At 41.6% G+C, this 13,923-nt stretch overlaps 1 protein-coding gene across 1 annotated transcript in view; it reads left to right on the top strand.

Moving 5' to 3' along the window:
* The first annotated feature begins 6,866 nt into the window (after positions 1 to 6,866).
* The window catches only part of VCL (vinculin), a 126,713-nt gene continuing 119,656 nt past the window's right edge, over positions 6,867 to 13,923 (top strand). The window contains exon 1 of the mRNA XM_007940596.2: positions 6,867 to 7,034. Coding sequence (XP_007938787.1) covers positions 6,867 to 7,034 — 168 coding nt within the window. The remainder of the gene's footprint in view (positions 7,035 to 13,923) is intronic.

The raw sequence follows: 13,923 nt of genomic DNA, 5'->3' as shown, positions 1-13,923 counted from the left end.
ATATATATATATACAGAAAAAGACTGAAAGAGAATTTTACATAATTTTTAATTGCCTCCTTTGTAGCTTTCTTACACAGTACTGAAGATTGAAGTGTAATAAAAAAGTGTGAAAATTGGAAAAAAAGGTAAAGTTGAAAATGATTTAAATCCACTTTTAATTAAAAATATTGGTCATAAAAGAGAAGTGCCACTTTGTTTTCAAAGTGATGGGGGAAGTGGTTGTGGTTTTGGGTGGAGGTGGAGGATGGGGCGTACAGTACATGTCAGAATTGGGGAGGGGAAGGAAGGAAGAATGTTACTGACCAAGCCACTATGTGGTTCCAATGTGGTTCCAATGTGGGGAGAGGAGTTAGTGAGTTGGTCTGGGTAGAGAGAGAAGGTGCATCTGTGGTGAACTTGGGAGTAGGAAGTGTGTGTGTGGGCGGGTGGGTGTGGGTGTGTGTGCATGCACATGCATAAATTGTAGCTTAATCCACATGGGTGCAAAGTGTGTGTCTGCGTCTATATGAGTGTATTGAGAAGGGGTAAGTAAATCTTTAGACACATAGCAGACATACAGTCCAAAAACTAATCAAGACAACAAAGAACCATGGAGAGAAATTGGGCACCCCAAGTAAATACACACAACTCAAGATTTTATACCCAGCTCTGTCTTTGACTAAAATTTCCAAGAGTTGTACTCAGAACTGACAGTTGCTACTATGTCCCAAGTTCCTAGTTTATGTAATAAAAAAGATTTGAGCTTCTTGTTTTCCATCTACCTCAGAACATTGCCATGAATTTAAAGGAATTTAAAATTTTCATATCATAGAGCACTGTGTAAATAATTGGCATCACCAAAAAATTTTCCCCAATTATTTTTGACTTAGAAGTGCAAACTTTTTACATATAATGTTCTCCATAATTAATAGTCTTTAAACTAATTACATGGTGTTATGGATTGAATTGTGCCCCCCCAAAAAAGTATGTGCTGTAAATCCTAACCTCTATGCCTGTGGTTAAAATTCTATTTGGGAAGGAGTTGTCTTTGTTATGTTAATGAGACAGATTAGTATAGAATATATTTTAAGTCAATCTCTTTTGGGTTATAAAAGAGATTAAACTAGGAAGCAAAAGAAGCAGAGATTGGGGAAGACAGATACCAACCCACATGAAGATTGCTCAGGAGCTGAAGCTAAAAGACAAGGACCTTCCTCCAGAATCAACAGAGAGGGAAAGACTTCTCCTACAACCAGAGCCCAGAATTTGGACTTTTAGCTTCTTAAACTATGAGAGAAAAAAAATTCTGTTTGTTAAAGCCACCCATTTGTTGTATTTCTGTTATAGCAGCACTAGGTAACTAAGCCACTAGATAACTAAGACACTCCTCAGAAGAAAGATTGGGCAATCTACTTAGGTAGAGATACCTTCTCAGAAACCCAAGGAGGGATAGCTTTGAGTCCAGAGACAACTCAATGGCACATAACAACAACAGATAACTAAGACACATGGCAAAGAGTAATGTTGAGCTAGCCATAACCAAGATGAAATTGGCGGCATAGTGCCTAAGGCATTTGACTGCTAACCAGAAGGCTGGTGGTTCAAACCCACCTGCCACTCCTCTGAAGAAAGGTTGGGCAATCTACTTCGTAGAGATACCGCCTTGGAAACCCAAGGAGAAGTTGCTAAGAGTCGGGACCGACTCCATGGCAGTGAGTTTTTTTTTTTTTTTAAATCTTTGTAGTCTATAATCTTGTGGAAATTTACCTTTCCACCTTATCTTCGAATTACATGAGCAGTCACTCCAGTCTGACTAATTTAATCACTGGCCTGGAACGTGCGTCCACTTCCTTTAATCATTCTGGAATGCTTGCCTTCTTGCCTGCCTAACCAAATGTTATTCTTCCTTTCAGACCAGATACATTTCCATTGCTCCATAAACCCCTTCTTACACTCACGCCCATGGTGATCTCCTCCTACGTGAAACTTGAGCATTACCTTGTCTTTACCACACATTTGCAACTTAGTTTTATGGTTATTAATAATGGTTCCGTAGTCTAATGCAGGCTATGAATTGACCTCAATATCTGCTAACATTTTTTGAACACCTAGTGTATTGTCAACCTCTCTATTTAATGAGATTGAAAACATTATCATCACCTCTATTTTAGAGATGAGAAAACTGAAATTTTGTATGTAACTTGCCTAGTGTAAAATTGGAAATGTATAGCTAAGTGCCCAAGGAGCTCTGGTGGTGTAGTGGTTAAGGATTTGACTGCTAACCAAAAGGTCAGTGGTTTGAATCCACCAGCTGCTCCACAGAGGAAAGATGAGGCAATCTACTTGCATGAAGATTTACAGCCTTAGAAACCCAATGGAGGTTACTATGAGTTGGAATCTACTTGATAGCAGTGAGTTTGGAGTTTGGACCTAAGCGCCCAATTACAAATCTAGGGTTCTATTACTACAGAAAGGAGTTCTAGTGGTATAGTGGATAAGGCATTTGGCTGTTAACCAGAAGGCGGGTGGTTCAAAACCACCAGCTGCTTTGTGGGAGAAAGATGAGGCAATCTAATTCCGTAAAGATTTACCATCTTGGAAACCTAACGGGGACTGGTATGAGTCGGAATCGACTCTATGGCAGTGAGGTTTTTTTTTTTTTTTTGGCTTTTGTTACTATAGAGGAAGAATAGAATGGATATTGGGAGGGCATCTAGCAGCCTTTATTACAGATAGACCAGAGTCAAATGTAAAGTGGTCATATAACAAGTCACCACAGATTCAGTGACTTAAAACGGCAGGTTTTTATTAACTCACAGTTCTGTTGAGTCAGAAGTCCTGCATGGCATGGATGGGTTCTGTGCTCAGTATCACAAGGCTAACATCTAGATGTCTGCTGGACTGAGTTCTCACCTGGAGGTCCTGGGGAGAAATCTGCTTCTAAGCTCATTCTTATTGTTGGCAGAATTCAGGTCCTTGTTGACTCTCAGATCCTGGAATCCACCTGCATCTTTAAGCCAGCAATAGATCATCATATCTTCTGCTTCAAATCTCTCACTTCTTCTGCGACTAGCTAAAGAGAAATCATTGCTTTAAGAGATCTCATGTGAAAACATTAAATTGGCAAATGCTGCATTACATGTATTTTTCCAGCAACAATAAAGGTCTCACGTGATTAGTCCAGGCCCACCTGGCTAATCTCCTAACCTTGAAAGTCATCTGTGCTGTATAACATAACATAATCATGGAAGTAAAATTTGTTATATTCATAGTCCTAGGGATAATGCAGTGTATTTACTCAAAAACAAACAAATAAACAAACAAAAACCCAATCTCACTGCCATTGAGTTGATTCTGACTCATAGTGACTCCCACTGGGTTTCCAAAGCTTTAATCTTTATGGAAGCACCTTCTGTGGAGTGGCCGGGGGGTTTGAACCACCAATTTATTGGTTAGCAGCCAACTGCTTAACTACTACACCACCAGAGCTCCTATAGGGATAGAAAATCTCAGCAACCACCTAGTTGCTGTTGAGTCAATTCTGACTCATGGTGACCCTATGTATTTCACAGTAGAACTGCACTCCATAGGGTTTTCAATGACTGTGATCTTTTGGAAATAGCTCACCAGGCCTTTCTTCCACAGCACCTTTGGATGGATTTGAACTGTCAATTTCTGGTGAGTAGCTGAGTGATTAATCATTTGTGCCACCCAAGGACTCCTTGCCCACCCCATAGATAAGATTTAAACAAGCTAAGATAGCTTTCTAGGTGGGAAAGAAATGTGAGCAAAGGCTCAAAAGTGAAACTTCAGCATGGATTTTTTGGAGACCACGACTATTTCTCTGTTGCTGCAATAATAATAATAATTACATTAATAATATTATAATTCCCTTTTACTTACGGTCTCCTAGGTGCTTTATGTAAATCCATTCATCAATCTTTATATCAGCTCTATGGGGGTGGTATTATTCTATCTTTACAAAGAAAGAAAACTAGGCAGAAAGAGAAAAGTAAGTTGCCAGAATGATATCCCAATAAAGTTGCAAAGCTGAGATTATGGCTTGAGCTCTGGATGTCTCTAAAACTGTGCTCTTTTGCACTATCAAATCATACTGTTCATGGGTCTGAATGGGGAAGCAGAAGCCAGTAAAGTTGGTCTGAGCCCAGATTGTGGAGAGCATTTATGTTAACATACGTTAACAGGTGCCATGGAAGATTTTAGAGCATGCATGTGAATGTGGGGGGAAGGGAGAACAAAAGTGGATATGGATGTGGATGGAGCAGAGCATGTGGACTGTATGTGCATGTGGTATTTTAAGGGAGGTTAACATGGCCAGTCAGGAGTAGACTGAATTAGAAGACTGAGAGCAGGAACAATATGTTACAGTTTAAAAAGGCATGGTCAAGCCTCTGAATCCTGTTGCCAAATTGCAGGAAATGCATAAGACAGAAGAATACATTAAATTGAAAACAAGTTTACAATCAATGAAGTGTGGACAGAGGGGGGAATTGCAGAAAAATAAATCAAATGTAGTTCCATCCTGAACATTACTATTACTAACATAAAGTGAAGGGCAGAGAAAACCGCTTTGGTGGTGGTGGTAGAACCAGACAAAAAAAGTTTTATTAGTTTTGCTTAGAGGCTCCATATGCAAGTGAGTTCTATGGAGCTGCTTAGTAATTGAGAATTGTTCACCATCAGGCCTGGGTTACCAGGCTTCATGGGTGTGTAATCAATGTGGTTGCATAGGGCCCTGCACTAAAAAGGGCCCCTTGTTTGCAGTCTAATGAGCTATGGTCACTATCTTAATTCCTAATAATTTTGTCTTTGAGTTTGTGCTTTAGAAGTGAAGAAGTCTGATGGGACATGGGAGTGTGCACCAGAGCAACAGAGGTCCTGCCTCCACTGTCCCTGGTGTGGGTCTCAGCTGCCACTCTCCTACCTCCTGACACCTTGGCCCTGTCCAGTGATCACTGCCCAAGCTGGCAATGCTACAGTGTGTTTGGCAGTTGGCTTGGCAGGGATGAGCCTCTTGACCACCGTCGATCCTGTTATTGACTGAGTCTCAGTGTGGAGGTTGCAATACCTTTGGGGTCATCTGTCTGCTATGAGATGGGGTGGCAGGCTTTTAGAGAGAGGAGAAGCCTGGCTTGGCTTCCTTGCCCCTATCTGGGAAGTGCATGTCAGTCCAACAGTTGGCAGGAGGGGAATCCCCAGGGCATCCTGGTAGTTTGTGGGTTGCACAAGTGCTGAGCCCCACAGATTGAGCCACTGGTCTTGCCTGCAACCTTAGAGGAACTATGGAGCTTCAATTTCCTCATCTATAAAATGGGGGAATTAAAACTGTATACACACCTCAATTTAAATAAGGGTTTATCACAGTGCCTAGAATTTAGAAAGCACCAAACAAATGTTAGCTTAAAATAGAGCTGAAGTCCACTGCCTATAAGGACAAGGAAACAGTAACAAAGAAAGTGAAGATATTATTAAAAGGAAAAGTGCAGGATTTGGCAACATGCAGAGCAGATACTGGACATATACTGCTAAACAAAAATAGCTTCAAAAATTGCACAGGGGGGACACATAGTTTAGAATGTTGCAAAATGTTGAGTTCTCAGGAAATTATTTTCATTGGACTTGAGGTTCTTTTGCTTTGAGGCATTAGTGAAAAGTGTTCTACCTCAAAATGAGGAAGTTTGGGAAAAAGAGAATTTGAGGTAACGAAGACTCTCAGATGTCTTATACAAAGCATGCTGTGACAGACTGAGTAATTTAGCACATCTTCAAAATGTAAAATGTGTGCACTTTTGCACTTTCATTTCACTTTTAGGCATCTACCCTAGATTAATATACATGTGTGTAACATAGAGGCAAGTACAATGATGTTTGTACAGAACTGTTTTTTAATAGTGAAAAACAGAATCCAGTCGACAGCACCGAACAATAACAACATGGAATTAGTTATTTGAATCATGCTTTATTTCATACAATGAAGCATTAGAAAGAATGAGGTAGATTTACATATGCCAACAGGGACAGATAACTAGGGAATTTTGATTGAGGATAAGAAAATCGAATTCCAGGAAAATGTTTAATCACATTTACTTATAAGATATATATAACAAGTAAATGCATAGACAAAGGTCTAGAAGCTATACACCAAACCATTAACAGTGACTATCTCTGAGGAAGGGAATGGGTGGAGCGTGTGTTTGTATAATTAAATGAAACTCTCATATATCTCTATGCATTTTTGTTGTTCGAATCTTTTCAGCAAAAACGTCTTCACCTTATCACTGAGAGAAAATGGAAAAAGTATTTCGATGGTCTCGCATGAGAGGAAAAGTTGGGGAGGGGCGGGGAGACCTAAGGCCTCCGCATCTGCTCTAGACAGTAGCTTTGCCAAAGGTGAGCAGACCCCGCCCCGTTGAGAGGATTCTGCAGAGGGGCGGGGCTCTGCAGATTCAAGGCGGGAGGTGGTGCCGAGGGGCGGGGTCGGCCGACTCAAGCCTCACGCTCCGCTCCCTCCATGCCCTTATAAGGAGTGCCCTGCGTTAAGTTCGGGAATCCGGTCGCAATCCCTGCGGCGCAGCCCGGATCCCAGGCCCCTCCCTTGGGAATGGGGGCGGGGCTTTGGCGGCGCGGAGGCGAGGACTTAGCATCTCGAAGCGGAACCAATAGGAGTAGCGGCCCGGGTCTGAGTGGCGCTGCCATTGGACGCAACGAGGAGAGGGGGCGGGGCGCCCGTGAGACTGGTTACGCTGAGGGAAGCCCGGACTCGGGAGTCGCTTCACTGCTCGGAGTACGAGTCTTCGCTCGTTCCCCGCGCCGGCGATCCCAGTTTTCTGTCTCCTGCGGTTCGCCGCCCCGCTAGCCGCCGCGATGCCGGTGTTTCATACACGCACGATCGAGAGCATCCTGGAGCCGGTGGCGCAGCAGATCTCGCACCTGGTGATCATGCACGAGGAGGGCGAGGTGGACGGCAAAGCCATCCCTGACCTCACCGCGCCCGTGGCCGCGGTGCAAGCGGCCGTCAGCAACCTCGTCCGGGTGAGCGCGCTGAGCCTGGGGCGGGGAGCGGGGGCGGGGCGGGCGACCTTCGACTGGTCTGGGTCCTGGGTCTAGGGCTCGCGGCCCCTCTTCGCCTGCTTGCTGCCTGTGGCTTTACTTGTGGGTTCTAGGAGCAGACTGCCATGGGTTCGAATCCTGACTCCTCTGCGTATGACCTTGACCAGGCCTCAGTTTCCTCATCTATAAAATGGGGGCAGTCATATTAATGTCTGTCTTGTGGTTTTGTTGTGAAGATTCAGCTAGGTGGAATTTGTAAATTGCCTGGCGCAGCATACGGCCAATTGTACCCACTCTATAAATGATTGTTGTAGGATGTCTGATTGCCCCTTCCCCTCAGTAGGCTGTCACTTACATTGACTCCTTTGGTCTCAGCTCCTTTTTAGGCCTCCTCAGTCTGGCCTGTGGGCTAGCGGGCTCCTCTACTGATTTCCCTGCTTTTCCTCACGGGGATTCTTCTTTGAGCCACCTTGTTCTCCATTCTAATGCTTCTGCCCTCTTACCCTGAGACTTTCCTTACTCACCACTCCCTCCCCTGCGCTCCTAGCATCCGGCCCCTTTGTCCACTTGTCTTACCGACCACTCTTTCCGCACCTGGGCATTTTACTTCTGCTCACATCTCTAGCACTTAAACACCGGCTAATTCCTTTATGCATTAATTCGTGACTTTTTGCCTAAATCTGCCGCCTTTCATTGTATTCCCTCCCGTGGAGATTTCCACCTGCCTTTACCTGCTGTCAAACGGCTTCCTCCCCACGGGGTCTTTCCAGACTCGTCCTCCTTCAGCTCCTCCTCCTGGCAGGAAGCAAGATGGAGCTGTTGGAAGAGGCCTGTGGAATTTGGGATCTACAGCCCCTGCAGGAGAGGAGGAAGGAGTTCCCCTTTCCCCAGCCCACAGCTCTGGAGGGGTGCTGAATGACAGTATGGAACCCTTTACTCACAACTTATGACTGGAAACTGAAGTGATTACTAGAGGAGGTGGAGTCCACTTCTCAAATAGAAGAGATGCTGTGATGGGATCTCCTAACACTCCCCTGGCTAATATCACACTTTTCTTTCCCACCCTGGGATGGGTGACTCAGACTGCTGCTGCCTGTGAGGAACAACTTTGGAAAAAGTTCATACTGCACCCCCACTGAGCTGTGTAAATAGTATGTGCCAGGACAGTTGGGAGGCAACTGTGGGTCTGGGTGGAGCTTGGGTTACTTATCTGATTAGAGCACTTTGCTGCACTAGAGTCACTTCAGCAGCTGAAGTCCTCCTTAGTCTTAAGGGAACCCTTGACTCTCTGAGGCAGTTCAGGAGACTGGCAGCTAGGAAGACTGGGATACACCACTGAGCAGATTCCTGATCCTTTCTCTGCACAGATTCAGTAAGAATACTGTCTTTATTCACAATGTCCAATTCTACATTATTCTTGTCTTCTTTATAAGTAATTGTAGTCTAAAAGTACATTCTTATGTAGTATTGTCTAACATGGCTGCATTCCAGGCCTCTCTTTTTTTTTTCCAACAAATGGGAAACAATGTAAAGAGACAAGGTAATAGTGTCCTTCCATGTAGTACTTCAGGAAATGAAATCTTAAAACCACATGTTGCACTTGGAACTGAGTTAGTGTAGTCTAGAATTTTATCTCTGGTTAGGCTATTTAGAGGAAAGTTATTTATGAGCTTCCATGCCATGAATTAATAAGCTCTGAATATCTGCTGGATGGGGAGCATTGTAATAAATCAGTGGTTCTCAGATTGGGGTGTGCATCCAGTCACCACTGGAACTTTTTAGAAATGAAGATGTTTGGTTCCCACCCTAGACTTTACTAAGGAGCTCTCCAGTGGTAAGGCTCAGGCCTGTGTGCCTCCCCACCCCCCAATAAAAGAAGCTCCATAGGTGATTGTGATATATACCCTTAGTTAGGAAACACTAATAAACAGGGAGGTGAATTTAAATTAATTAAATAAACTGAAAAAAAATAAAAAAAGTGGTTACATACTTTCCAACACGTACAAAAGAAGGGTCTTGAGCTCCGTGGTAATGGGGAATCAGTAGAGAGAATGTGGGAAGATTGTGTTGATAAATAGTAAATCATGAACTTATGAGTGAGTCACTTCCAGATACAGCAAGTAGATAAACAGTTTGATTGCAGGTGAGGGGGCAAGTTGGAGAGAAATTGGATGAAGTTGGTACATGACATATAAGTAGTTTAACAGAAGGCAGAATCTAATAAGATGAGCAGAGAAAGAAAGAGTGAGAGGAAGAGAGTGAGAATGGTGTGTGAGGAAGATTGCACATGGGTTGTATTTGGGGAGCCCAGAGGACCTACCCATTCCTTGAATTCCCAGCACCATTTATGGCCCTTAAATATATGCTGAATATTGTGACGAACCCTGTACATTCCTCAAGTTCCCAAATAGATTGTGTTTGGGGATCATTTCTCATTTGCTGTTTCTTTATATGCTCCTCAGTATGTGAGGAGCACCATAGGTATACTGTATGGATTGATAAATACTGTTGAAGGAAGGGAGGAATAATGGAGTGGGGTAAATTAGGAGACTTCTTAAACTGGTTGGTCATTAAGAAAATGAGGACCTGAACTTTTGAGTGTGGTGGTGAAAATGGAGAAGTAAATAATCAGAAGTATACTGGCAGAAGACTTAGTAGGACTTGATGTTGTTGTTATGTGCCGTTGAGTCGGACCTGACTCATAGTGACACCTCCTTGGGTTTCCAGGACAGTATCACTACGGAAGTAGATTGCCCAACCTTCCTTCCGAGGAGTGGCTGGTGGGTTTGAACCGCCAGCCTTCTGGTTAGCAGTCAAGTGCCTTAGGCACTACGCTACTCAAAGAATTTGCTAAGATAAAACGTGGTGTTATAACGTAATGAAACCGATTTTGGGACATTATTCTGGAATTTGTATATTCCAGGTGAGTGTTTCTTTCCAGTTGTCATGGTAGATTTGTTGTTGTTATGTGCTGTCCAGTTGGCCCCGACTCATAGCGACCCCTCCTTGGGTTTCCAAGGCGGTATCACTACGGAAGTACATTGCCAAAGCTTCCTTCTGAGGAATGGCTGGTGGGTTTGAACTGTCAGCCTTCTGTTTAGCAGTCAAATGCTACAAGGGCACTACACTACCAGAGCTCCCAGTTTTGAGATGAGCTACGTTAAAGTAACTACTTTTGGGCGATAGGACTCATTTGGATTTGTAATTTCATGCATACTAAACAAAAGTAGTCTGGTTATATGCATATATCATAACTGAGAGGATATCACTTTAAAAGCCTCTGACAACTTCCTGATGTTTTATGCCACATTTAGGAGGGGAGTAGGATGGAAATATTTACTCTTGTGTCCTTTTTTCCTACTCAGAATCCTGAACAAGACCATTTTTAAATAACTGTTGCTGTATCAGTCACATATTATATAATTCACCTATTTAAAGTGTACAATTTAATACTTTTAGTATATTCACAGGGTTATACAGTTATCATCACAATATAATTCAAGAACATTTTTGTGCCCTCAAAAAGAAACCTCATATCCATTAGCATCTACTTCTCATTCTCTTCCCCCGCCCATCTTAGTTAATGACCAATGTACTTCTGTCTCTCAGATTTGTCTATTGTGAATGTTTCATGTAAATGGAATCATATGTGGCCTATTGTGTCTGATTTCTCTTATTTAATATGTTTTCAGGGTCATTCGTGGTATGGCATCAATCAGTATTTCACTTCTTTTTATGGCTGAATTGTATTCCATATGGAACAAGACCATTTTAAACAGCGTTTCCAATGCAATAATAAAGAGAGGGAGTAGGAGAAGGGAGGGTGGGAAAGGAAACATAGAGGAGGGGCACAAGAAGTTCAAGGTTGGGATTCAGTAAGCAGGGTGAAAAAGTCAGAAGGTTTAGACCACCTACCTTGTAGCATGGTGTATAAATTTTTCTTTTCTTCTGTTGAAGTAGCCCATACAGTCGTGCCAGTTTTATTAATGGGGCTTCAGACACTTGGCTTTCTCCATTGCATCTGAGGGCATGTGTTGTAACTACTCCTTGGGCTCATGAAATATTTATTTTGGGAGTTTTTGTGGCCTTGACTTTTATGAGTCTCACCTATATATTAGTCTGTTAGAACCAACTCTGGGACAAATAACATTGTCTTCACTTTAAACTGATAGATGGGAAAGGCTGCTCTGTTCTTAACAAGAGATTAGCTCTTAATTTTGTCATTGTTAAATGATCAATATTAACATCAAATTATTTTATGTTTATTTTTTTTTGACAGACCTCGTTTTTTTTTTCATATATATATATATATATATATATATATATAATTTTTCCAGTTTTTAAAATGAACATAAAATTCTTATGCTAAGGAAAAAAAATTAATAATAATAACATTTGTATAATCCTTCACAGTTTATAAAGTACTTCCAAATATGTAATCTCATGGCAATCCTATAATGTAAGTGTGCTATGATCTGCATTTTATAGATGAGGATACTGTAGTTCAGAGAAATTGAGTAACGTGCACACATTGCACAGCTAGTAACTGGTGGAGCCTGGACTAAAACTCAGCTGTTTTTCACTCCACCATTCCACTTCCACTTAGAGCAGAGTTAATAACTATCAGAGGTTTTCCACCTAGAATCAAAAGCAAAAAGAATGCTATTAGTTACAGAGTTTCTATTTGTCTTGGGCCTGGCAGGATTACCTGTTTAGAGCCTGGCTTTGTCATAGTGTACATGAAGGATCTATATGAGAAGAATGGTATGAAGATAGGCTTCTGTTGCATAGCCACATTCAATTTCACAGCATTTTTGTTTTAACTGAGATACATACAGATCAGCACAAAAAATTACGCTGTAAAACAGATAAAGGCTTTTCATAATATATGTGACTACTTAGCCTGAAGCCTGTTAGAAATCAAAAGTACTTAAGTAGGTTTTGAGAACTATGAAATTTCATTTGAAAAACTGCCTCAGATCAAAAGAGATCTAAGAATAAGACAGATGTGAACTTTGTTCTAATAATACTTGGCATTTACTCATGTGACTATTGAGAAAATGAGATTTTTGGAGACAGTTTGTATTTCCACAACTATGTTTGTTATTTTAATGGAGCTGCAATTTAAATGTTTGTATATATCTAAATAGTGGATAGTTAAACTTTCTGAAGCTATTTTATAATTGACACAGGTATAATTCTAATGGACAAAATAAGAGTGATAGCAGAAGTCCTACGATATCATCAAAAACTTTAGCTCAGGTTGGTTTCTCCTATTAATGCTTCGGAGGAGAGGGCAGCATTACGGCAACTACTTTTATGGGGAGAGGACTCATTTGGGTTTAAAATTTCTTACATTATACATTATATATTTATATTAAATATATTGATTTTATAACTGTATATTTTGTATATTCTGTATTACATATATTGCATAAACCAAGTCATTGAGTCAATGCTGACTCATAGTGGCCCCTATTGGGTAAAAAAGCCTTTTGTTTTTTTACTTCATACTTAGGAAGGAGCTTGGAAAGGAATATCTACAGTGTCTACAGTCTGTAGCCTGGCATAGCATCTGTATGCTGTCTTGTGATACTCATACTTTTCCACTAGACTCTACGTTCCTCCGTGGCAGAGGCTGTGTCTGTTTGTTCACTGCTTTATTTCCAGTACCAGGCTAGTCATAGGTGTGCAATGTAATTTTATTTTTATTACATGAACCTGGAGCTGTGGTGGCGTAGTACCTGAGGCATTTGACTGCTAACCAGAAGGCTGGTGGTTCAAACCCACCAGCCACTCCTTGGAAGGAAGATTGGGCAATCTACTTCTATCCCCTCAGAAACCCAAGGAGGGGTCATTATGAGTTGAATCGACTCGATGGCAGTGAGTTTTTTTCTGGTTTATGCATAGTACTCACTTATTTACATACAAAATATTATAATAGGAAATACTGTGCAGCCAGTGTTTCCCATCTCCAGCTTTCAAACATCTGGTATAGCCAAATTTGAACAGTCTCACTGAATTTATAATGGACTTTGACTAAAACAAGAAGAGTATATACTAAGAGAGAGGAATGAATGGCTCACTGCCCATTGGGTAAGATAACAAAAGTATTCTGGCTATTTTGGGTTGTGGTTCTTTGTTTCAGAATCATTTCAACTATGCAGGCCACTTACTAAATTCATAAGTAAGAATATGTTACCTCCTATCTGAAAGTGGCATTTTGCATTCTCTTTTTGGGAGTGTCTTTTTAAAATTTAATGGTTTAGACCAGGTGTTGCTGTATTATTTGGAGCCCTGCTGGTTACAGTGTAGCATCATACAATGAGTCATGAATTCCTTATTGAAAGATCTTTATTTCCTTGAACCATATGACAGGAGACAAAGATATCATAAAGTTGATCTGCTGCTTTTTTGCTTTTTGCCTGATCTGGGCTCAACCTTTTCATTAAATCTTAAGCTATGGTAATGACACTATATATATGTATATAATTTATTTATTTATTTAATTGTGATTTGGGTGAAGATTTACAGAGCAAATTCACTTTCCGTACAGCAGTTCACATATACTTTGTCTCATGTCATTGAGCACAGTTTACCAAAATGCAACAGCTCCCCTCCCACTTCCTCCCCATAGTTACCTCTTCCCAGTGTCGATCCCTCCTTCGTACTCTCTTGCCCCCTGAGCTGTCTCGCTGTGTATAAGCAGCCCTTCCTTCTCCCGTGATTGTTCTCTCCAGGGCGTGTGTCTACTTGAGGTAAATGTTTAACTCACATGCCTGTACTTTGGCTGGAAACCACAGGTGTGGGTTCAATTCCAGACCTGAAGGGCAGCTAGGGGCCATAGTCTCAGTGGTTCCACCAGGCTCTA

This window comes from Orycteropus afer, unplaced genomic scaffold, assembly GCF_000298275.1.
Source record: "Orycteropus afer afer isolate SDZICR_OR568_19922 unplaced genomic scaffold, OryAfe1.0 scaffold00070, whole genome shotgun sequence".
Lineage (NCBI taxonomy): Eukaryota > Metazoa > Chordata > Mammalia > Tubulidentata > Orycteropodidae > Orycteropus > Orycteropus afer.
The sequence above is the reverse complement of the archived record's forward strand: the minus strand, read 5'-3'. Positions and strand labels throughout refer to the sequence as shown.